This window comes from Rhea pennata, chromosome 11 (assembly GCF_028389875.1).
Source record: "Rhea pennata isolate bPtePen1 chromosome 11, bPtePen1.pri, whole genome shotgun sequence".
Classification (NCBI taxonomy): domain Eukaryota; kingdom Metazoa; phylum Chordata; class Aves; order Rheiformes; family Rheidae; genus Rhea; species Rhea pennata.
Genome location: NC_084673.1, coordinates 16719316 through 16745320, shown reverse-complemented (window position 1 = coordinate 16745320; position 26005 = coordinate 16719316). Strand labels below are relative to the sequence as shown.

The 26005-nt window shown below is 35.1% G+C and overlaps 1 protein-coding gene across 2 annotated transcripts in view; it reads left to right on the top strand.

The window, feature by feature from the left end:
- CUL4B (cullin 4B) overlaps positions 1–26005 on the top strand; it is a 26489-nt gene extending 484 nt beyond the window's left edge. The window contains exons 2-21 of one of the 2 annotated variants that reach the window (XM_062584871.1): positions 351–860; positions 3384–3499; positions 8203–8306; positions 9266–9335; positions 9849–9922; positions 11061–11223; positions 11322–11411; positions 11699–11781; positions 12921–12988; positions 14122–14240; positions 15065–15257; positions 16337–16441; positions 16751–16861; positions 17599–17684; positions 18521–18628; positions 18874–18987; positions 19917–20022; positions 20097–20269; positions 20849–21001; positions 22176–26005. In XM_062584871.1, coding sequence (XP_062440855.1) covers positions 351–860; positions 3384–3499; positions 8203–8306; positions 9266–9335; positions 9849–9922; positions 11061–11223; positions 11322–11411; positions 11699–11781; positions 12921–12988; positions 14122–14240; positions 15065–15257; positions 16337–16441; positions 16751–16861; positions 17599–17684; positions 18521–18628; positions 18874–18987; positions 19917–20022; positions 20097–20269; positions 20849–21001; positions 22176–22271 — 2642 coding nt within the window. In that variant the 3' untranslated portion in view covers positions 22272–26005. Of the gene's footprint in view, positions 1–350; positions 861–3383; positions 3500–8202; positions 8307–9265; positions 9336–9848; positions 9923–11060; positions 11224–11321; positions 11412–11698; positions 11782–12920; positions 12989–14121; positions 14241–15064; positions 15258–16336; positions 16442–16750; positions 16862–17598; positions 17685–18520; positions 18629–18873; positions 18988–19916; positions 20023–20096; positions 20270–20848; positions 21002–22175 lie in introns of those variants that run through there. The other variant, XM_062584872.1, reaches the window with a different exon arrangement.

Below are 26005 nucleotides of genomic sequence, written 5' to 3'. Positions count from 1 at the left end.
ACCCAGGCCGTGGAGAGGAGAGCGGACGGGAGCTGGCGGGTGGAGAGAGGCCGGAGCGGAGCCGCTCCCCGGGAGAGGCTTGAACGCGGAGACGAACCACGAGAAGCAGCAGTAATAAAGAAAAGGGGAAGGGAGGAAATAAAGCGATTCCTCCGCGAAAGAAGAGAGCAGAGGAGAGAGGACACGGAGAGACTCTGCTCATAAAAGGAGGAGAGAAAAAAGAGTTGACAGACTCTCCTGAAAGCCAGCAAGCAGAGACTAACTCTAAAACTCTCGTACTCCCTTTGTCACTCCACAAGGATTTGATGCCCCTCAGCCTGTTCACTTCTGTGTGTTCATGTTTCCCACAGGTTTCTCTTCCCCCAACCCCCCAGCAGCAGCTCAGGAGGTCAGACCTGCCACTGATGGTAATAGTAGCAGCAGCTCCTCCTGCAAGAAGAGAAAGTTAAATAACAGCAGCAGCAACAACTCTGAGAGAGAGGAATTTGATTCCATTTCCTCCTGCTCCTCTTCTCCTTCTAAAAGCAACTCCTCATCATCTTCCTCCATCATCACCTCCTCCTCCTCAGGAGTTGCCTCCTCCAACCATCACCTCCAGAAGAAGCTGCGTTTTGAGGATTCCTTGGATTTTATTGGACTCGATGTGAAGATGGCTGAAGAGTCGTCTTCCTCCTCCTCTCCTGCTGCCTCTTCTCAACAGCAGCACCAACAACAGCTCAAAAACAAAAGCCTTTTGATTTCTTCAGTGGCTGTGGGGCACCATGCAAATGGTCTGACCAAAGCTGCCTCTTCTACTGTTTCCAGTTTCGCCAACAGTAAACCTGGCTCTGCTAAGAAACTAGTGATCAAGAACTTTAAAGGTAACAGGCCATAATTTGTCACAACCTGTGAGGAGTTGGCACTTAACTTTGTGTTTTGTTTTCAAACAAAGTGTGTTGTGTTTTGGCTTTCAAATAGGTCTAATTTTTATGGGGAATACTTTTCTGTGGTAAACACTTCTACACATATGTAAAGGGGGAAATAATGTGTTATGACACATTATGTTAGGATGTTGCCCAGTCCTGTTCCTATCTTGAGCTAAACTGTGTTGCTTGAGATTATTTTTCACTGTTTTCACTCTTACCTTTTAAGAACGCCTTAAGTTGGATGTCAAATGAAATGTTTTACTACATAAGTGTGTAAACCACCTTTATTTGAACTTGTAAAATTTGATACGGCTTTTCTATAATCCTGATTCAGGATACAGTGTATAGTTTAGCCCAGTTTATTATGTCTTGGCAGAAGGGTTTTGTTTGTTTGTTTGTTTTGGAGGGGCCCAAAGTTATATGTCTTGCTCCCATCTGTTTTGTCTGATTATAGGTTAATTTGTGTGTGCTTAGTTAAAATGTTGAAACTAAGGTGATTATCAGGCTGTTATGGTGGGTTTTCTTTCCACTTGCCCTACTTGTTTTTAAAGTAGGTAGTTCAGAATCTTGCCGACTGTTTTCCTCACAATATTCTCAGTGCAGCTTTTACTATTTTACCTTTTTATGACCTTTTTGTGTTATAACATATTCTTACTTTTTAAAAAAAGTTGTAGCTTGTTCTGTAAACTTCTCTCAACAAGCAAGTGTTAGATCTTCTAAAGTACTGTTACTTGAAACCAACTGATATGGAAAAATGAAGCTTTCTGCTGATGCTGCTAGTGAATAAATTACAAATAAGTGTAGACAGAGAACTTAGTTTCAGGGACCTAAAATCCTGTTAGTTTGCATATAAAATGGGGTAAATTAGGAGCTTTCCTTGTTTCTTGCCTCTTACTATTTTCTACGCTAGTCTGGTAGCTTTCTTTTCTGAGTTATGTTTCTTTTCCCCTATGTGTCTGTCTTTGGGAGGGTGTGTTTTTTTTGTTTTGTTTTGTTTTGTTTTTTAGTATTTTAATATTATGGAGGTGAAAACTAATATATACATGATACAGATATGCCATAAAGATAGCACTGAAGGTAGGACTTACTTTAGCCACCGTAATGTGTTACAGCAGTGCATGGTTGCAGTGTAAGTTCTTGCTTTAAGGTGTTCCTGATTCTCAAAAATGCTCTCTCCTCCTCTTCCCATGCTCACATGTCATTATCATCACTTAACGTGACTGATTATCTTAAATTTTCTGTTGATGATGCATGAAGGTGAGGGATAAAGGCCATTCTGCTGCTGCTTGTACTCTATTATCCTTAAAGAAAGTCAGCTTTTCACGTTTAAAATATTTGTTAAATATCGTGGTTTGCATGTTGCAATGATCATCATTGCTTATGAACTGGTATTTGAATCCCTTGCTTAAAACGGAGGTCTTGAAAATCTAGCAACTGTGATTGATTTTTATTTATTCTCAGATTCTAAGCTGAATGATATTTTTAGTATGCCTTTATCTGTGATAGCGATAACATCCTTTACGACCTAATAACTTCTTGAAATCCAGAATCTTACTGTTTGTGCTTGAGCGACTTTCCTCTTTTTACTAGCGATTAAGTAGTAAGTTTTGCTTATGTTTAATTGGCTCCGCAGATTCGTGTGAGACAAGTGATGTGAGGATATTGCTAATATTGTAGGAGAACTCTTGTTTATGGGGGAGGGGGAGGAAGAAAACTTCTCTCCATTTCTTATTTCTAGAGAATCGTAACGCTTTAGATTTTATCTTAAAGTACATAAAAGGTAATTTTAATACAGTGTAAACTCTGGACCAACTCTTAACCTGTTGGTGGCATGGATGTACATGTGACTTCCCCTGCTTAAATTGTCTCCTCCTTCCCTCTGAGAAGGTGCATATCAGAACAGAAATGGCCATTTTATTTAGTTAGGATAACACAGAGAATTTTAAAATAGCCACAGTATTCTGAGAATAGCGTTTCCATGTATGTTTCTTAGAGATTTCCTTACAAGTATGAATACAGAGTAGAATTAATGAGCAGTAAATTTAAAATATCCTATACACAACTGTGTGTTGTGGAATATCGATTATATTGGTATTGTGTTCTTAATCCATCATGTTCCAACTTTTATGTCACTTTCATTTTTCTGGCTGTGTTGTTCTGGTAGTCAAAAGGACTGTAATGAAGATGCAGACTTGCAAGTCACAGTACTGTGATTTCTGTAACTCATGCATATGATTCGGGCTATAATATGCATGTGCAACGGAGTGGTATAAAAAGTAATGCTGAATATTTACAGGGCATTGCTATTTCAAATGTAAACCAGATACTACTCTTAGGCTAATGCTTTCTTATTCATACATGTATTTTAAAAAATGCAGCATCAATTTGTACTTTTTTTTTTCCTCAAAGCAATGTTTTTCATTTCTGGGAAAGGTAAAATGTTCTGCTTTCTCAAAATCTCTCTCTCTCTTTTTAAAGATAAACCCAAATTGCCTGAAAACTACACAGATGAAACCTGGCAAAAACTGAAAGAAGCTGTAGAAGCTATCCAGAACAGTACTTCAATTAAGTACAATTTAGAGGAGCTCTATCAGGTAAGTGCTTTAAATAAAAGTTAAAAAAAATTTGTCTTTTTGTTTAAAAATAGTTTTGGGATAATAAGGAAAACATGACGTTTTGCTTGACAGTTGCTTTTCTAGTTGACAAATTTCTCTTACAACAGATTCTCAGATTTTGAAATTATCCGTAAAAGACTTGAAAGACCTACACTTGAACTAAATTTTATGTTTATGGCAAATAATAAAAAAAATCCAAGGTATGGTTTCCCTTGTAACAGCTGATAAGAATTAAATAAGGCAAGGAGCTGTATTTCCTTTACTTTTGGTGTTGTGGTGTGTAGCTGCTAAAGGAGAAGTATGAACACTGGTCTTTAGGTTAAACAAAGGACAGTTTGGATTGAAATGTAATCCTCTGTCTTAAGACAAAATCTGCTTGTGCTTGACAATTGTAAATAATTGTATTCATTAAAAAATTCTTAAAAGTAAGTAAAATACCATTTTTCTTCATGAATTTTAGTATTTTGGTTTGGTTGTAATTGATTATTAGAGTTCTGTATGCTCTAACAATTGATAGTCAAAATTCATTTAACAGTGCTGATTGTTTTGCTCTAAATGTTTTAGGAAGTGATCAGGCTTTTGTACTGCATCTCAATTTCTTTATAAGCTCCCACTCTGCTCTCTCAGCTTAACATGTTAGAGAGACACCACCACCACGCCCACCGCCCCGCAGCTTTCTAGTATTTGTATTTTTAGTGGCCTAGTAACACTACTGCCTTAGCTACGTATTAAGTAGTACTTTTTTTTAACTGTAATTTTAAAGCTTTTATTACCAAATTGCTTATTGAGTTGGTTTCTGTGTGTATATATACTTCTCTTCATCTGTTTTAGTGTCTTTTCTTCCCCTCTTCCCTCCTTTTAATAAAAGTACATTTGAATGTGACTGACCTCTATGAAGAGTTGGGAAAAAATTTCTATTTGCACAATGTTTGGGGAAAGATTTGGGAAAGGACAAATTGCTCTTGGCATGGGCCAATTTCCTCTGCCCATTGCATTTTTAAGCTTAGGATATTCGTATATAATGTTCAGTTAATTTAAAAACAGCTTTTTCTGTGAGTTTGTTTTAAAATAATACATGATATTGTTTTAAAAAAATTGTTTTTGCAATACAACATGATGAAACTAATAAGTTACAGTCCACTGTAGTTGTTGATATCGGGATGCTTAGTTTCAAAGAAAAATAACAGAGCTAATAACTGTTAATCCAGTACAGGAAGAATGAACAATATCGATTAAAGATACAGTTCCATTGAAAGCTTTACTTCTACTTCCAAGTTAGCACTTATTTCTGCTCTTTTGCACTTCAACCTAATTTTATTAGTGCTTATGCTCAGAAAATAGAAGATAAGCTTTCTGTTTTAAATCTTAATTTTAACATTGCAATAGCTTAGATACTTTTCAAGGAAATAGAAAAATTTCATACTTGTTTGCATTCTGTTTATTATAAATCTAAAAAAAATCTTAATTTAAAAATAGTAATAGCAATCACTAGTGTTTTTAAACACTAACTGAACTAATGTCGTTTCTGAACAGCTGCTTGGTAAATAGATCTGATTCCAAATATTCCTTGGCAGACATCATTATCCAAGCATAGAGGGGAACAGCAAAAGAATCTGCAAGTTTCTTCTACGCACCTCAAAATAACTTTTTTTTTTTTTAATGGAGTTTAAACAGAGTTAAGCTTCTTAAGTTTGTTTATTTTTTTTTTACCTGTTGTATGTGTCAGTAGAATTCCTCTGAGGGAACACTGAGATTTTATTTCTTTGTAGATCAAGCTTTGTGCTCGTTTTTTTCCTCCCCAACAAGAGAAATAGTACACATCCAAGTAGCCGAAGCAGTAGAGAATTGAAAGCTTTTCACAAGTGCTTTTTTCTTAGAATGATTTTCCTTCCGTTAGTACCAGAAACTAAAGAGCTAGTAAGCTCTGGTGCCAGATCCCTACCTAACCCTTTTTACTTTTTTTAATCAATCATATATTTAACTACTTTTGGAAAGTTCCAATATTCTCTTAGCAGAGCTAGGTTTGTTTTTTTTCCTACTTCCCTCAACACACAAATACAGATGCAGATGTTACTATTAAAGAAACAAAATGATGTTACCTAATGGAAATGTGACACTGCCTTCAGATGTTCTGACCATCCTCTGGGCATAGTTTTTTCTGATCAGCAACCTTTATTCTACTAATTCAGAATACAATAATTTTGTGAACTACAGCTCCTGAAGTTGTCAGAAATCTTTGATATATTATAATTATCACTTTGTAATGTCAATAATTAAATTTGCACAGCATGACATTTAGTGGTGTTATGCTCCACAGAGTGAGTTTTAGTAAAAGACTTCATATTTGTGTGCTTAGACAATTTATCAATCACAAAAAAAAGTAATGCCAGTAAGTCAGGCTGAACTCACAAATTAAAGTTCAAACAATTTTTGTGGATGTTATCACTGAAGATGCAAAAGATCTGTGCTTGATGCTCAAAAACTCAGATATTAACACACACATGGTATTTAACATTTTGGAATTTCTGGCACACAAATGGAAAAGCGCAGCTGTCTATAAAAAAAGTGCATATTGGCATATGTTAATTTATTTCACTAAGTGTTAATGAGTATGTGTTTTTCCATCTACAGTGCAAAGACTAATTCTTCTAAGGATTGGAGCAGCATGATTTAAGTATTACTTGTTTTGAACTATGAAAACATGCGTGGGTAGTTGAGGTTAGAGTGACTGACCAGAAATTTTTACATACAAAGTACAGCAAAGTAGCCAGTGGTGTCCTAGTCTACTAATTAAGGTAAAATTAACTGGTGCTCTGCAGAGGGCAAGTTCTATCTAAAATATTCATCTTTTCAGCACTGTTGGCTTCTTCCAAATAAGTAGGTAAAAGGAAGAAATCTATTCATTGCACTTTAAACTTAGAGTCTGATTAGACCTCTGTGCTTTCCATCCACCTTTTCTTCTAATATCAAAATAGTATTTATTTCTTGTGTTTTGCTGCTGTTTCATTTGGAACCTGACTCTGACCAGAGCATGTCACTGACAGTGCTCAATTCTATTCTGCTGTTGTACAATGAACTGTATAAGTTTTCATTACATGATTATATTTGTTTAGGATTTCTTTTAAGACTGAGAGGTGAATTTGCTGCTATTTCCAACTATTAAGAGCTATATATTTTAGTGATAATTAAGTTCCGGCTTTCCTAATAATCACCATTCAGACCTTAAGTACTTAGCTTGTATTTGTGATATATCAGTGTTCAGACAATGCCCTTTTGGTCTTACTTGGTACCTTTATTCTCTTACTATATTTGTTTGTTTCTGCCAATAAGCTTATGCACATTTGGTTTTTTTCTGGGGTTTCTTGTTTTTGTTTTTGTGTGTGTGTGTGTGTATTTAACTCCTCTGTGTCCAAGAGCCAGTATTAGCTGTGGTGTACTTGCTTGAGTGTATTGTTACCTCCCCCCCACAGAATCATTCTTGCTGATGTCCTAGGACAAACTGGGGAACACCCTGATTAGATCTTTTGATTGTTACTCTGCTCCACTGTAGTGGTGGCTGTTCACTGTATGCTGAATGTTTCTCTATAGACTGCTGGGGGGCTTCAGAGTTACGGACTAGATACACTGTGTATGCTTCTGGATTACATTGTTACTGCATGGTTGCTCACAGCTGCTAGGAAATGAACTTGATTTTCCAGTCCGCTGTTCTTATGAGATGGTTTTACTGGCAATTGAAGTCCTTTTCATTTATAAAATAAATAAAAGCAGTAGTTGAAAATCAGCTATACCTCTCTTCTCCAGCTTGAACAGAGTGTTTTACACAATAATCACACATTGTCTGTTTCTTTCTCACCCATCCACAGAGTTAAGATTGCTACAGCGCTTTCCAAATCTGGGCATTTGATATCAATTGTGGAAAAGTCTTAAACTTACATTCTTTAAATGATTGCTTGTTTGTTTGATCACTCTCCAAGATATGACCCCGTTAAACTTTTTTGTTTCTTGCTTAAAATCACTTGTGAAGCACAGACAATTTGCCTAACATGTAATTATGATCTAGAAATAGGACATTTTGGGTTTGTCAGTCTAAATATTTGGAATACAATTGTACTGCTAAAATTGTTCGGAATTATAACAATTGTTTAGGGCAAGGAGGTAAGGAATACATACACACTCATACATGTACACACATACATATACACACACAGTTTTGGGATTGAGGAGAAGCCTAATCAAGATAAGGACTGTGAAAGGAGTAACGTGACCAGTGCGTTTCTACCAGTGTTTCAGTATGCCTGCAAAGCACAATAGTTAATAAAACTAAGAACTTAAGTGTGTGTTGTGAAGTATTAAACCCGACATGCTGCTAGAACAATATTAAACTAACATCCTTGTTCTCTGAAAGGTGAATTCTGCAGTTCTTAATTAGATATCAGTATTCCAATTGAAATTAATAAGCCTGTAGAATCTAAGCTGTTCAGAGCATGGCTCTCTTGTCTTGCTACTGTACAGCTCCAAGCATCTCCCTGGAGTTTTGCATGCAGCTGAAAAATATGTTAAAAGTTAGTAATTTTTGAATGAGAACTAGAAGAATTCAGTACCTCTTTTTTCACCCTTTTCCTTGTAAAACTACGTGTGAGAATACAAAGAGACTTCTTAGTATCTGTTTTTCTTTACTTTAGGCTGTTGAAAATCTCTGCTCCTACAAGATTTCTGCAAACTTGTATAAACAATTGAGACAGATCTGTGAAGACCACATTAAAGCACAAATTCACCAATTCAGAGAATATCCTTTTTTAACTGTTGGCAAGCCAAAATACTTTTCACCAGCAAGTATATAATAAGTTTATTTTGCTAGTTCATGACACTGGGCAGTGGTAATCTAAACTCCTAATTTTTGCATAATTGGGTCTGTTTTCATTTTTGCAATGTTCTCTCTGAGGTCCTGCCAGTTTTTTTTGTAACCATTTGAGGTTTGTGAGAAAGTTTCATTAGTATTTATGAAACAGTTTGACATGTTTTTATAGAAGCTCAAGTAAGATTCTTCGGGCCTTGAAACAGCTGTTTGCTGTATCTCTTTGTGGGGTTTTGTATGTTGAAGTTACCTTGCTGATGTAAACATCTGTCTTGGAAAAATTAGATCCTGTTTTATTTTTGGAAACTGCTAGTGGTCTGGAAGTTGGATGTTGGAGATTCTGAGGATATAAACATTTTATTTATAAAGTTTGGAGCTGGATCATACTGAAATTGTGTTAAGCTGGATATTAAAGGGACTGTTAGTATTAGATCTATGCTAGAAACTGAGTGCAAGTAAAACTTTGTGGAAAGAATGTTGGTTATCTCTAAACATGACCTGGAACTATAGTATCTGTGTAGTGGTAGACTCTTAAGTGTATTGTGGGTTGTTGGGTTTTGAGTTGTGGAGTTATCTTGGGGTTTGGGTGGGGGAGAGGGAGAGACTGGATAAAACATTCAAATGTATTTAGATCCTTTAAAAAAAATGAAAAGAAAAGAAGTTTTGCTGTTATCAGAAAGTATACTACTGTGTTAACATTGGGAACCTCATTAAAGTTAAAAAAAAAAATAAAAATAAACATATTGGTAGAAATTTAAGTGGTTCTGTTTGGTAGTAGGTGAGTTTGTGTACTCCGTTAAATGTCTTCTATTATTTAAAGAAAAGGTAATGTTGGTTCATTTTATTGTTCACACTACTAGTAATTATAACTTTCTTAATGATCTCTTCATGGATTCGCTGGATAGTGTCCTTTTTCTAAAGAAAATAGACAAATGTTGGCAAGATCACTGCAGACAAATGGTAAGTTTTTTTTTTTTTTTAAGAAAATTTGTTGCCTAGTTCAGCTAATGTTTTACTTATCTCTGTTCCTTTACAGACGTGCTGTGCTTCTGAAAGGTTTCTTTGTGAAATAAAATTGCATCTAGTTCATTAGAAATCATGCCTTGAAAATACTTATCTGTAGAGTGTTTCTAGACAAATTGATCTAATCTTGGGAGGAGGGGGAGAGGGAATCTCTTAGCTGTTGCTTCTGTGCAAACCTTTTTATAGGTATTATAGAAAGGAGCTATTCTTTTGTGCAGAAAGATGCTAGATGTTGTATTGATCATCTCACAGAGATCAGTGGAATATTTTAAACAAATCAAAACTTTCTAAGAAAGAGCTATTCAGAATCTGTCAGTGAGGTTTTTTTTTGTTTTTTTTTTTTGTTTTGTTTTGTTTTTTTTTTTTTTTTTTTTGGTGTTGTCAAGCACAAGTTGTGTTGCTCTTCAGTTTCAGGAGTAAAATGATTTTGACTTTTCCTTCTCACAACAGATCATGATTAGAAGTATCTTTTTGTTCTTGGATCGAACTTACGTACTTCAGAATTCAATGCTGCCATCTATTTGGTAAGGACATGAAAGATAAAAGTGAGAGGGGAATGTTTACATTAGCCTATACTATCTTTCTTTGTTTATATTTGTGTGTGTTTATCCATGTGTGTGTGTATCCATATGTGTGTACACATACACACACACACATATATAAATATAAAATAAATATATAAATTTAAAAATTTTTCTAATGACCAGTGAATTAGATGTTGAATACATGGCTGTATGTGGCAAAAGGATATTGTATTTTTAATCTGCTTTTAATCTACTTGCTATGAATTGCAGGATTCTTCTAGTATAGCTGTGATTACACATTTCAGCAAGTAGTTATCAGCCACCAGTTTGCACAATAAAAGGAAGGGCCATGTTCAACAACTGAAGCATCAGGGTTTGGCTTGAATGTACCTAGTTATTGAATGTTCTTTGAATATATTTGAAAGGGGGGAAAAATACTTCAAATCAGAGGAAGGTATTCCTATTTGGACTCTCTCTAATACTTTAATAATTAGCAAATGTCCTACAGTGCTCTTACCACATAGCATTTGGCCCTTCACTGGGGGGTAAACTACCTGTGTTACTTTGTTTGCCACAGATTGAAGGAGTGGTGAATGGAAGGCCTGGCTTTTCAAAAAGTGTCCAGCACCCAACAATTTCAAGTTCATGGAAGGTTTCAACTGGAATGCCCAAAGCAGAGATACTAGTCTTTCAATTTACTGAATTCTTTAAAACTCTAAGAGAATTAGAGATTAGAAAGTGATGAAAAAAAGGAGTATAGTTGAATAGCTTAAACATGGAATTGGGATCCAGGATATTATTTTCTATTCCTAGCGTAGGTTGCTGTTCATTCAGTTTCAGTCATCTAGCCAACCAGGTGAAAAATAAAAGTACTGCAAAAATTAGGTGAATATTTAGGAAAAATGTATGTGTTGGTGCTTAAAAATCTGTGGTTTAATATTGACACTTTGTCAGGGTTTACTTTAGTGTGTGTGTGTGTGTGTTGATTTGTCTTGCAAATTATTTGGCAGCAGAGGTGAATTTGAGGAATGCACGTATTTATTGGGTTCTCCATTTGATCTAGATCAAATGTTGTCAATAAGATCGCTTGGGGTTGATTTTTATGCAATTTATTGAAGAGACTTTATTTTCTTTCTAGGGATATGGGGCTAGAATTATTCAGGACTCATATAATTAGTGACCAGAAGGTTCAGAACAAAACTATTGATGGCATTCTTCTGCTGATTGAGAGGGAAAGAAATGGTGAGGCTATTGACAGGAGTTTACTGCGAAGCCTTCTAAGCATGCTTTCTGACTTGCAGGCAAGTAAATTGTTTCGCTTGCAAACAAATAAACAATTTGGATTCGTATTTAGAGCTCTATAAGCTTTACTTGAATTGCTATCATGTTATTTTCTTAGATTTATCAAGATTCTTTCGAACATAGATTCTTGGAAGAGACTAACCGTTTGTATGCAGCAGAGGGACAGAGGCTTATGCAGGAACGAGAGGTATTTTGAATGTTTAACAATATTTGTTATGCTTAGTAATAAAACATCTCTCACAGAGAGGAACTATTCTGCTGCTTTATCCAGAATATTAGCCTTACTGACTAATTCCTGTGTGCTGGTCAATTATATGACTTTGTAGTACTTTAGGAAAGCAAATTCAAATGCACTTACCTTCATGGTGTTACTGCTTTCTGCTTAAAACTGGAGCTGCTCCTGTGGTCAAACCAGTATTGTCCATATTTTTTTTTTTTTTTTTTTAACATACAAAAGTACTTTGACGTTTTCAGGTTCCAGAATATCTTCATCATGTCAACAAGCGCTTGGAAGAAGAAGCAGACAGGATAATCACTTATTTAGATCAGAGCACACAGTAAGTGCAATTTCTCATTGCTTTATATCTTTAACTGTTTGGCTCTATTTATGTTGAGGGCCATCTAATAGCTGCAATTTATTTCAGTTATTGATTGACCATCAAATGCTTCTTTCCCACAGTAAAGCACTGTCTTGGTTCACAACTTATTCTTATATTCTTATAAACTTCTACCCATTTTGACAGAGTTGGGCATTTTGTTGGAGAAATACAGGTTGCCACCCCTAGTCCAAACATCTCTCTCTTGCTAAAATGCAAATGATCAGCTGCATCTCTTTCCTACCTGGAAAAGAGAAGAGCAGGAATAGAGAATTCTCAAGTAAAAGGTTCTGAATATTTACATAAGAATATTTACATATTCTTAGTGGAGTGTGGGGAGTTATTGAATACTGTCAGTCTTCAATCCTTGCTACTTAAAGGCAGGATTTTCTCAAATAGAATCAGGTAGAATTCATGACTTGAAGGGTAGGAAAAGTTTCTCCTAATGTAAAGCCACAGCAGTCGTGGCTGAGAGGAAAAGCACATCAGTAACGTAACACAACTCTTTGAACAAGTGGTAGCAATTTCTTAAAGAGCAGATACAGAGGATCTCTCAGAGGGGAAGCTGGTTTATTGCTATCTTCTTACATTTTGATTTCCTTCCTCCTTCAGCTATTAAAAACTTTTGGCTTGTTTAGTGGCTTCCTTCTTCCACACCATCATTAGTGACCAACTCCCATTTTGTTTTGATATCTCTTGGGTCAGTAAGCTTTTTCTCCATTCCCCCCCCCCTTTTTTTCCTTCCCTCCTGGCTTTGTCTCCCAAAATATGAATCTCCTCTCACAAGGCAGGAGAGGGAATATTCTTTGACAAACTTTTTGCACAATTTCTTCTCTGATGGAATCATTGTCCAACTGCTTTGAGGTCATGTGCAACAGGTTTGATGTGTGAATTAAATCCTCAGACAGCAAACATTTAAAATAAAAAGGTTGCTTACTGGGGAGAAAAAAGTATAAATATGTATGTATTCATTTTAGGTCCGTGGCCACAGATAACTAGAACCCTCCCAATGTCAAGTGTAGTTAATGTAATCTCAGAAAAGGATTTAAAACTGTCAATAATGGAGAAAGGAAAAGTAATTCTAAACATTTTTTCTATAGGAAGCCACTAATTGCTACTGTAGAAAAGCAACTTCTAGGTGAACATTTAACAGCCATTCTTCAGAAAGGTAATCTTTCTTCTTTATAGAAATGTTTCTAATTACTGCTTCGGGGCTTTCAATTCCTGTGCTGAAAAGAAAGTGACAGATTCAGGTGCTGGGGGAGGACACAAGCTACATCATTCTTTAAAGCCCTTTGCCACTCAGTTCATGAAATAGCACTGACCGTTTTGCAAGAGGGCAAGTGCAAATCTCCTTGTCAGAGGTAAGGAGCCACAATATCTTCAGATACATAGCAAAACAAACGAAAAATTAGAAAAAGTAGAATAAGAATATCTGGATTGAATGTGCTAAATAGCATTTTGAAGAACAGAGGCAAGGGAGTAGCTTTGAATTATGGATGTACTAGAAAGAGGAAACTTCAATTACTTGCTGCTTGTAAAATGCAACTTGTTTAAAACTTAGTACGATTCAAGCAATAAAGTATGTTGCTTTAGCTCTGCAATTGTCTGTGGAGTCAAGTGACCCTTTGGTGCTCTAAGTGGTAGTCTGGAGATAAATATGGGTGCAGCAAAAATGGAAAAATAAGAAAATGATCAAGTTCTTACTAGCCAGATTCTGAATGAAACAGGTGTGTGAGCATCTCCATGTACATCTGTAACAGACTCTTTCTATTTACTGAGAGAAGTATCAAGTTAGCAATATTTACCCATCTACTTTCTTAGAACCTTACTGTGGAGCATCAGGCCTTCTTTGCCAAAAACCTAAACATGAAGATATTTCTTGGCTGCTTGAACCTGCTTGCTTTTAAACATCTGCAAAGTTTATTTTCCAGCTGGAATTGAGAGTCAGACCTCTGTCTTGCCAAGGAACGTTTCTTACTGATGAACAAGGCATAGAATTCTCAAATCTTAAGGGAAGGGTGAAGTAAAAGTAAGCGAAGGTATTGTGATAAGTCTGTTATATGAAGTGTGTGTAGCCCAATATATCCAGTCTAGTAACAGAAAGCTATTAAGGTTTGAGCTAGTTCAAATAGCCATTCTATGTTTCATTGTTGTCTTTCAGATAAATTGGATAACTTTCAAAAAAATCTAATTGCTTGATTAAAAAATACTAGCTTTGAGGAGGTCCCTTACTGTACTAATATGCCATATTCTGTTTGGATTACTGTATAAGTTCTACTGAAATTCTGTCATTTGCAGGTTTAAACCATCTCCTTGATGAAAATCGAATTCAAGACCTCTCTCTTCTGTATCAGTTGTTCAGCCGAGTGAGAGGTGGAGTGCAAGTTCTCTTGCAACACTGGATTGAATACATAAAGGTACTGTTTCTGAGACTCTTGAACAGGTATCCCTATATTAAAATAATCTCTAGACAGTGTATTGCATTTTTCTATGTGCTGAAGACTATTTCTTGCTTATAATCATAATATTTAATAGGCAGGCTTTGAAACTGTATTAGTAAAAGTACAGTAACTGTTCTAATCATATTGAAGAAAGTACTGGATTTCATGGAAATATATTTGGAAGTCCTATCTTGCTTGTAGCTGGTTGTGGGGAACAACCGGATTTCTTCCATAAATTTTTACTGGTAATGGGAGAACATTTCTGACATCTCCCTGTTAAAATTTCTTGTCAGAACAAGTGGTAGCTTAGGCTTCAGTCACCAAACAATTGAAGTTCAAAGAACGCCTGAATATCAGTTAAGACCTTTCATTTTATTATTCAGTGAAAATGTTATGAGTATTATTGTTGTGAAGAAGTGCTTTCTAATGTCATAAGATTAGTGTTAGATAAAATTTGCTTTACTGGGAACTTTACTTGTGTAAAACCTGAAGATATAGATACTTTAAAAGGACACATTAATCCTGCCACACGTAAATTTATTTCTTCTGACAGAAGTTCTCAATTTGTTCAGATATTGACAGATTGGTTTTGAATCAAAACATTAGGTCTAGTATTATCTCTAGCTCTGATTATATAGCAAACACTTTATAATGCATTTATTTCTGTTTTATTAGTAGAAAAAATATGAGATTTTTACTAATAAGACTTGAAAAAGATAATTTAGGCTTTTAGAAGTCTTGTCATTTTAATTCATTATTTTGGGGTGATGGAAGATTGGTTTTGTTTTGGTTTTTTGCAGGCATTTGGTAGCACAATAGTAATTAATCCAGAAAAAGACAAAACGATGGTCCAAGAACTACTTGATTTTAAAGATAAAGTTGACCATATTATTGATGTTTGCTTCCTCAAGAATGAGAAGTTTGTAAACGCCATGAAAGAAGCATTTGAAACATTCATTAACAAAAGACCAAATAAGCCAGCTGAGCTCATAGGTATTTTTCTTGTTTCTTCCCATATGAGAATTAGGGTGGGGGACAGGCAGTAATGGCTGATGCAGCTTAAACAGATAAGATATGATGTTGTATATTAAGACATTACACTTAATGCATCAGCAAACTGGGACTGACTGTGCTCTTATTATGCATGTGAATTATTTGATAGGACACCATTAAAAATCATGAACGACCTCTGTTCACCAGTTCACGGCCAGTGCTAAAGAATAGTGAAAAATATTAGCACTAAGATATTGAAGCAGTTAGCCAGTGTCTAATTGTGAGATGACACACAGGAGAATATTTCTAATAATTTGATTTTTCAGGAGCTTACATAACAGCTGTGCTGCTATAAGGGGATCCAGACAATCATTTGTTTTTACATATAAAAACAACGAGCAATAAGGATACACTGTACCCATAATCTCTATCATGTTATGGGAACAGAGCCTTTGTAGTTTGCAAAGAACATTGTTTACAGATTTGTGTGTTTTATGTGGCACGCTGCAATTCTGAACACCTTAATTGTTTCCCTACACAGTGAATAACACCTGTTTTGCTATCTATTATGGTGTTCGGGGTGTGGAGTGATGCTTTTTCCTCTCCCTTTTTAAATGAATTCACTAACTGTAATGTGTTTATCAAACCACTTGAAATTAAAACAAACTGTAACCTGCTGGAGAAATTGGGCAGTATATTAAGTTCAGTTAACTAAGTTTTTCTTATTTTTCTTCTAGATAACTTTTTTATTATAATCGTGTCAGTCAATAATAAAACTGACTTTTTATTTTGACATGATAATATAGATTTTTTTTTAACATTAGGTACATTAATAAAGCTAAACTGCTATAACTGCTTACTCTGAAGGGGACACTAGGCTATAGCGTTTTTCTAATTTTACATCATCTATGAACATATATCAAACTAGCTGTGGTCAAACTGATTTGACAGTAACTTCAGGATTCTTTACATTTCTGAAGGATCTATAATGGTAGGTTTAAAAACAAATAAAAAATTAAATTGCCATTTCATTTGACAATAAGCGAATATTAAAATTTTTATTCCTTTACAATTTTTAGCTAAATATGTAGATTCAAAGCTTCGTGCAGGCAACAAAGAAGCTACTGATGAAGAACTTGAAAAAATGCTGGATAAAATCATGATCATATTTAGATTCATATATGGTAAGTGATATTTTTTTTAACTGGGAACAGTTGTTTAATCAATAATAAAGGTATTTTGAAATCGTTTTTGCAATTAGTCTGCATTTTTAAGAATTCATACTCTGTCTACAGAGCCTGCTGGTGGTGTTGTGCTTTTTAACTAGTATGCGTGTTAGAATCAACAAAAACCTGACTCAACCTATTGAAATCTTAATGTGAAAGTTCTTGTTACCTTTACTGAGCTTTGAATTGCGCCTTTTGTAGGCAGTATTTCTTTAACAGTTAAAGAAGATCTATGTGATCATCATCATCAGCTCTGATCTCTTACAGGAAAAGATGTGTTTGAGGCCTTTTATAAAAAAGATCTAGCAAAGAGGCTACTAGTTGGGAAAAGTGCATCAGTAGACGCTGAAAAATCTATGCTTTCCAAACTCAAACATGGTAAATATCTATACTTCTAGCTTGCTTTTTTAAAAAAAGATTAGTTTAACTGGACTTCTCAGAAATGCTGTTTCTTTTGTTCTGTTCCTAAGAGGGCAAGAGTCTGTGTGTGCAAGTCTTGAATGACTCTGGTGTACTTGCGAAGCTTTTAGTTTAGTAATTACAGTAATAATAGGCAAAAATCTTTAGCTTTAAGTTCAGTTTGGAATAGAGTTGAGGTGCTTCTGCAGAATAAGTTGGTATGTTCAGAGAACTTGATCACTTTTTCCTCTTGTCACTTACTGTGTATGAGATCTGAAACATGAAACTGCCAGCTAGCAGTCTTCTAGTTTGGTCTTCATTGCTTCATAGTATGGAGTCTTTGGGTGATAAGAATTTCTAGAACTTGACCTTGATTCATCATCAAGAGACAAGGCTTGCTAGGAAACTGATTGTATTTAGAATTACTGTCTGAGTGACCGGTTGCCAGTGGAGTCTGACGATGTTTGAACAGTTATGCTTGTGTGGAAAAACACTGTATTGCCAAAATAGGTACCAAATTAAGACATATTTCCCCACCACCCCCCTTTTTAATGCACTTACTCTCTCTCTTAATTGGAATTTAGTCTTTTTTAAAGAATACTTGCTGAAATAGGTTTTCTTGCAACAAAGTGCATTCTGGTATTTAGAATAATGACTCTCTGGTGTTGAAAATAAGCAAGATTTAACTTTTAGCAATGAAATTTCCTCTCTCATAGAATGTGGAGCTGCTTTCACCAGCAAACTTGAAGGAATGTTTAAGGATATGGAGCTTTCAAAAGACATAATGATACAATTCAAACAGGTATTGCTGGAAAGCCTGCCATGGCTCCTTCCTTTGCTTTGTTTTTTGAATGAATTATTCTCAAAATATATGTCTAATATGAGGGTGCAGAATATATTTAATTGTCAATATTTATTGTAATTGAGTTAAATTCCTTTTGAATTACTCCTGTGTGTAATGCTCTGTCACTACAGAGAAAAGGGCTTTGTAGGTGATTGTTTTCAAAGGGAGTGGACAAAAGCGCAATTAGGAAAACAGCTACTGCTGAAAATCAGTGGGAGTTGATCACCTAATTCCTGTCTGTGCCTTACTGTATTTATTAATAGTTTTCCTGAACTGCAAAGTAGAAAACCTGGAGCAAGGAGCTGCTTCTTTTAATAATAATAGTATAAAGGTATTAAGGTAAAGGAAAAATCATAAAACATTTTAGCACTACTTTATTCTGTTGGGACTGGCTTTTAAGTTCAGTGGTTTGGCCAACCAGTGATGCTAGAAGAATGCTTCTCCTCATTATTTCTGGCAGTTACTTAATGTTTTGAATACAAGCAAAGTTTAACTTCCTTTTTTTTCATTCACACATCACATCTTATTAGGTACATCTTCACATCAGCCTGCTAGAACACTACTTCTGCTGGTAGACTTTTCCTGTAAATTGCCTTTAAGACCATCTGAAAGGCACTTTCTCTGACCCTAATTTTCTTCCATCTAACTTTAGTTTAGATAGCAAAGACATCATATGATCATTTATTTGCTGTGCAGGTAGCATTCACAATGCTTGGGTTTTTCTACTAGCTTATCAGCTGAAATAAGTTTAACAAACATTGCTTTATTGCAATTTACTTTGCTTCTTTCTGCAGTATATGCAAAATCAGAATGTACCTGGAAACATTGAACTCACAGTGAATATACTGACTATGGGTTATTGGCCAACCTATGTGCCTATGGAGGTCCATTTGCCCCCAGAGGTAATGAATATACACACATAATATATCCAGTGTTTGCATATCAGTAATGCATCTCAATATCAACTAGCAACTTGTTTTTTAAATATAGATATATGCATATAATCTTTAGGAAGAAGTATACATCTTTATGTAGAGTTTACTTCCTTTTCTTGCATTTCCCTTTATTTTTCTAAGCCTTTATTTAAGGCTTATTTATTGTAAGACAGGGAGGCATGCTTTTGAAGTATAATTTGTTTTGTTTTTAGATGGTAAAACTGCAGGAGATTTTCAAGACCTTTTACTTAGGAAAACACAGTGGTAGGAAACTTCAGTGGCAGTCAACACTAGGACACTGTGTGCTAAAAGCAGAATTTAAAGAGGTAAGTGTTTTGCTTCTCTTTTATTCCTGTTACTTTGTCAGTTCCAAGTTTCTGGATTGCATCTTAAGGATAGTTAGAAAAGCTTTTTTTGTTATAGAAAGCTTAGCACTGTTTTTGCATTTACTCTTAACTTATGACTTCTTGCTATCATCTCTGGATATGGTAGTTTCTGAAATGTGTGTTAAGGTAAAAGAAGCATCTGGTTTCTGTATTGGAAAGAAAGAAATTGTTGATTACTGCTTAGGGAAAATATCTTGCGGGTGTGGTTCCATATTAAAAATGACACTAACTTTTTTTTATACTAAAAATTGGACCTTGTTCCATAGATGACCTTGCTTCATTTGACAACATCAAGCATGTTTACTATGGGCTCTTTGCTACTTAAAGGAAAGTTTCGTATTGTACAAGAATATAACTGTTTTTAGAGGGCTTTCAGTTACTCCACTTCAGTATTTGTTCACGGACACAAGTATATTTCAAAGGAAAAAAACTCTCAGAATAGAAATACTTACCTGCATTTTCCAGAAAAATGTTAATGATAAAAACAAGTATTATCAAAACTGGTTATTTCAAAGATCCTTTAGTTCCTTATACTATGTTTTAAAAATAATGCTTATCTTAATCTTTGGATTAAACCTGTTTCAAACTGTAGTTTTAAGCACTTAGTGCATTTGAGATTGAGAGTGTTGATGCATATCTCAGTGAGTTTTGTCAGTGGTGTGATAGTCTAGCCTTCTGATCTCTAATTTACTGTGCATTTCGCTGTTAACACGAGATGACCAGTAATTTTTCTTCTTTCATATTCCCAAATGAATAAAATAGCAATCACTTTCTCCAAGTGATTTCCTCTCCCTCCATCCCCTCTCACCCCCACCCCCACCCCCCAAAAAAAGAAGCCTAGTGATGTCTGCTTATTTTCTCTGTGACAGGGCAAGAAAGAACTTCAGGTCTCCTTGTTCCAGACGCTGGTGCTGCTCATGTTTAATGAAGGAGAAGAGTTCAGTTTAGAGGAGATAAAGCAAGCCACTGGGATAGGTTGGTACTGAAAACAGCCAACTACTTCCAAATGCTCTGAACTCCAAATACTAAACAACTTGTTTCTGCTTTAGAGGATGGAGAGCTGAGAAGAACACTTCAATCTCTGGCTTGTGGCAAAGCCAGAGTACTGACTAAAAGTCCCAAAGGAAAAGATGTGGAAGATGGTGATAAATTCACATGCAATGATGACTTTAGACACAAGCTTTTCAGGATAAAGATCAATCAAATTCAGATGAAAGAAACGGTATATTCTTTTTAATCATTTGGTTTCTAGAACCTTGGGTCAAGTCTCTGCTGCCCACTCATTTACAAATATTTTTTTCCACTCAGTTGTAACATTTATATTGGTATCTTCATAAAGGATACTTTCAATGATAGCATAGACATGACAGAGGGGGATTTAAATGTGAGTTGACATATTAACTTAGATTCCAGTGGTTCTACATCTCTCTAAATAAGCTTCATTAACAGAAATTCTAAGTAGTAAATGTTTTGATGCTTGATTGTTACGTGGAACTTTACAAAATGGTCTGTAAACATAGCAACAAGTTCAAGTGAATTTTCTCTTAATATCTTGCACAGATGATACCTGCAACAATTGTTAATCTATTAACAGCTATCCGATATAAAATCTGTGCAAAGAGTTTAATCCCTTGCCTAACTTTTATTTTGATAGACCATAGGTCTTCATACTCGTGAAGAATTTAAATCAAGTATTTGACAATTCCCAAAATCTTAGCATCTATGCTACGAACAATTCTTTGAATAAAAATTGATTTGACAGTTCTGTTTTCTTAAAAACTTTCCTAAACAAATTCTCCAGGTAGAGGAACAGGCAAGCACTACAGAGAGAGTATTCCAGGACCGGCAATACCAGATTGACGCTGCAATTGTGCGAATCATGAAGATGCGCAAGACATTGAGTCATAACTTGCTTGTGTCAGAGGTTTACAACCAGCTTAAATTCCCAGTAAAGGTGGAGTACTGATTTTTTTTTTCCTTGTTCTAAAAATGTAATACTTCTTTTTAAGGTTCCCTTGCCTGTCCCCAGTTAAACAGTGTTTCTGTCTGTAACCTGAATCTTTTTACTGTTAGGAAGGGCAAATACTCCCTTTGAGGAATTTTTTGCATTGATTTATCTGAATGTTACCTCAAGCTTTTAGTAAGTTCATAAAACCTATTACCAAATGTTTTCAGAATTGGACATCTGTTGTTAGTAGTAGCTATGAAGCTAACCCTCTTTGTTTGCATGTTGCCTTAAACTGTTCTTGCATTTTGTAAGTGCTCTGGCAATGCATTCTTGTGGGGGAGGTGGAAATAGTTCAGATAAGTCATGTAGAAGTGTTTTTGATCCTAACTGCTTGGTTGACACTTTTTATAATTGAGTAAACAATAAATGTACAGTAGTTTTTTTGGACAGATTATATTAATATGGGGAGTGAAAATCAGATATTGGTGAATGTCACTAAGCCAATGCAGCTCACATTTCTGATATAAATAGCTTGGTTCTGTGTATACTTGGAAATAGATTTTCAAATGGACAGTGGTGTATGCACTTGTTTTGAGTTTAAATATACAGTGCTTTCTATCAATGGAAAAATAAAAGGTATTGCTATTTAATTCTATTTTGTTACCACGTTAAATTTCTGCAGACTTGTAAGTACTGTATAAGCTGCAGTTGGGCATGTAGGGTAATTTAACAGGTAATTTAAATATTTTTTTTTCACTCTTTAACATGCAGCATTTTTAAAGTTTTTCACTCAACAAAATCATAGGGTACCCAAGCTACTGCAAAATGTATCAAGATAAAATTTTTGTATCAAGAATTACATCAATACTTGTATCAAGATAAAATTTTACTAGATAAAAGTCAGAAACACTTCGGCCTGTAACATAAATTCCAGTTTTCAAAATAGCATTAAATTTGAAAGGGAGCAAATATTTTTCAGTGCTGTAAAAGGATTATGATAGCTGCAGGTGACAAGCTAATTTTGTAGCTTTCTCTTCAGTCAATTATTCATAGTATTTAGATTGATTCCTGTTTCCTCAGTCATCTTGAACAATGTGGATGTTTGGGTTATATGGAAAGGAAGAATTGAGGATTATTGAAAGCAAAATAATAATACTGAAAAATCTGCTTTATTTTACAGCCTGCTGACCTTAAGAAGAGAATAGAATCTTTAATTGACAGGGACTACATGGAAAGAGATAAAGAGAACCCAAATCAATACAACTATATTGCATAAACATATGTTGGCCTTTGTTTTACTGCACACTTGGTGTCATACGCAATTGCCAGTGGATAAACTAGCCTGTTGATCCCATTAATTGACTTTTTATACTACCGATGACTGAATGAAAGCAGTGTAATGGAAAAGTATAGTAGAGTGGACTTCTTTCAGTGGTTAACATGCCCATTTAAAGAGTACTATTTACATTTTACGAAGAATGCTGTTGAACTCTTTGCATGTTATTTAGTAAGATGTGCAGAAGGCTGCAAGAAAGTACCTGGTCTTCGTGATTCCATTTGTCTCTGGGTCTGAAGAGGAGTCCCTTGATATATGACAGATGTCTTTCACACCTTTAAACAGAAACAGAAGGTTAATTAATATAAGAAAATAGCCTTTAAAATGCTTAAACTGCATGCAAACTTTTAATTTACTGTACAGAATGCATTTCAATTAGCAACATACCATTGGTTTGGTGGATACCCACACTTGGATTTTTCCTTTGAGGGTGGGAAAATGGGGAATAAGCTGAGCTATACTTATGATCTGATGGAATATATTCTTAGTCACAATTAAAACAAAATTGTACCAATATAAAATGATGTATAAAGTTTGCAGTGTGGGCATATATATTATATATACAAACACCATTCTTACATAACTGTTACAACAAAACAGGTTCAGGTTTATATTTATATGGCTTGCCTATAAAACTTAGTGTTCACTTTGGGGAATTTTAAGCATAAAAGAGCCATAATGGAAAAAGCGACTTTTTTTTTTTTCCACCAGTCATGGGTAGGAGGCTTTCACCTCTTGGCAGCAATACTCTACAAAGAGAATCTATTTAAAGATATTTATGAAAAGCCACACTGTTCTTTTGGTAAAGCTATAAGAACAAAAATTACAAATGGATTTTAATACTTGTTTTGCTTTGCAACATTCTAAACTTGAACTAACCTCAAGGTTTAGACAGGGCAGCTTTTAATAAGACTGCCCTGCTTTGGATTGCTTTAACTTAAAGCTTTAAGAACTCAGCCCTAGATGTGGCAGGCCTCCTAGAACCCAGACACCTACCTCTCATATAGAAAGATAGTTAAGTATTGCTACGAGGCATCTAGAAGCTATTTCCTTAGATGACCAGAGAGCATTCCTTGCATCTTTATAAAACATGGGAGAATAAGTCACTTGAATGCAGAGCTTTGTTTCGATGGAATGATTTTTTATTGCTATAGTAGTGTCTGTCCAGAATATTGGGGGGGGGGGGAGGGGGGCAGAAGAGAAGAAAAAGTGTCAGCAGAAAATGTAACTCCTCCATGAAACTGTTCTTCCTTACCCAGCTAAGCTTTAGACCTACCATCAGCTGTGTTGCAGAGCACAATGAAAACCTCATCCTCTTTCAGGCACTGATAGTCCTGGAGAATACCAGATATTTCTTGAAAGCAAGATGTTATTTTTTTGTTCAAAGGCAATGTAACTTAAGTCCTTACAATCTATAACTTTTATCACTGTGATCCCATATTCAGGGGTGTGTGTGTGTGTGTGTTAGGGGGAGAGAGTGTGTGTGTATATTTATATATATATATATATAGTATCTGACACATCCCATCCCTACTGCTTTTTTGGTCCACTGTTTAATTCCATATTTTCTCCAGCTGTGTTTTTTTTTTCCCAAGCTCTTCTATATACAGTCCTCAGTTGACAGATGAAGCAGATGTTTTCTTCTTACTTAATTAATTGTTGCCAACCTCTACTAACTGTCGTATACAGCTCATGAAACAATCTGCAGAAAATCTACCTATTCCTTGACACTATTGCAGCATAATCACTGGTAGACATCCAGGAACACCCTTGCCTCTGTAAGAAAAATGCTACCAATAGAATTTTAGTAAGAAACTTGGACACTGCTCCTGCAAACAGAGGCAGATCTTTAAGGATTAGTTCAAATAGAGATCCACTAGGGAGGAAAGAATGCCTGAAAAAAAAGCCTTCTGTATTCTGCAGTCAATGTTCCTTTTCCTTGTATGTGTTTTCTATCTTCAGCCAATAAAAGATTACTTTTTAAAAAGGTATTTTGGAGAAGAAGCATAATACTTAACTCTTTAGAAGGCAGATGATGACGAAAATCAATACTGAACTGGTTCTGTTCAGTCTATTACAGCAAATAAAAAAAAACTTTAAAGTTTTTTTTAAAAAAAAGGCAAAAGTAAAATCCTCCCTCATTAGACAAGTGTATTACATTCAGTCAAATCACCAAAAAAGGTCCAAATGCTTATTTAATTTTTATCAGATCTATTTCAGTAATTTAGGTGCAGAAACTATAACACAGAAGATCTCATCAGACTTCAAGATCTGAGGCAGACCCTAAGCTTTTTGTTGGCAATCTAGTTAAAGCAACCCAAAGAACAACTTTGAGAATATTGGCTAGGCTGAGAAGATGGGTGAGAGGGGGCAGGGAAGAAGCCTTTCGTTCTTGTATCTTCATGGCTTTTCCCCCAAGAACTTGTTCATCTCTTCTGCTAAGGTCTTGCTCATTCCTGGTTAATGACAAAGCTGCAGCCAAGATTATTGTCCAGCTGAACAACTCCACAACTCTTTGCTGGGATCATGTGCCTGCCTATTGAGCCATATATATCTCTATATAAAAAATAATGTGGGCTTGGACCACAGCTCATCTGGCTATAACACAGCTTGTCTGTTTGGCCACACATTTTTAATCTTGACTCTTGCATGCAGTTTATAGCACCTTGTTCATAAGAAATTGCAGTTTATTCTTAGAAATATATATTTTAGGTTTTTTAATCTTTATACCCATAAATGGACTATTTTTTTGTCTTGGCTGGTTTAAAAAGTGACCATTTTGTTTAAATGCTGTAATTGCAAATGTGTTGTAAACATTGTTTTGTTCTATAGGTTACACAAAGGTGCCAAAGTAAATAGTTAATAAAAAAAAAAAAAAAAAAAAAGCAAATTGTTAAGTTGCTTTAGCTGTGGTTCATATTTTGGTCTCTTCTCCCTTTTTTTTTTTTCAGTTAGTCTTTATTTTTCCTAAACATATCATTTGCCCTAATGCTTTCTTTTTTTAAAAAAAAAAAAAAAAAAGGTGCATCTAAAGAAATGTTCAAATACCACTTTGTTTTTAGTGATTTCGTACAGTAGAAAGAGTATTTTCTTTGAAAAGTTATGCTAAAATTGTAAGAGTACAGCAGCATTCAAAAATGTAATATACTTTTTGTATAAGAATCCTTCAAGGTATGTTGGGGGGAGGGAGAGGAGGGGAGGGAGAAACAACCCTGTTACTTTTCAGAAGCCTCTTCACTCGGCTACCAGAATATACAATTGTGCTTTTTCACTGCATCAAAAAGTTATAGTTTATGCAGACTTGCAAACAGGGCATGTGTCACCATTGCATCCTTTGATGCAAAAAGCAAAACCTTTTTAATGTTTCATAACAAGTCTGGCATGGGTACAGAGAGTCTTTCTTAAGTTGGTAAATAATGTAAATACATGTCCTTTCAAAGAGTGAGTCTGTTATCTAGGTATTTTGTGTCATTTAATAAATATTAAACAGTTTTGTGTTGATAAAATTGTGTGTAAAATGCCTTCTTACTCAAACTTCTGTATGTTGGGCTTACTGATGTTTGTGGCTTCCTTGAAATCTTTAGCTTGTGCTTTCATAACAAAATACCTGTTTGCTGCTTAAATATGAGTAGTTCCTTTTTCATTCAGTCATTAAAATCCCTTGAGTTTTCTAA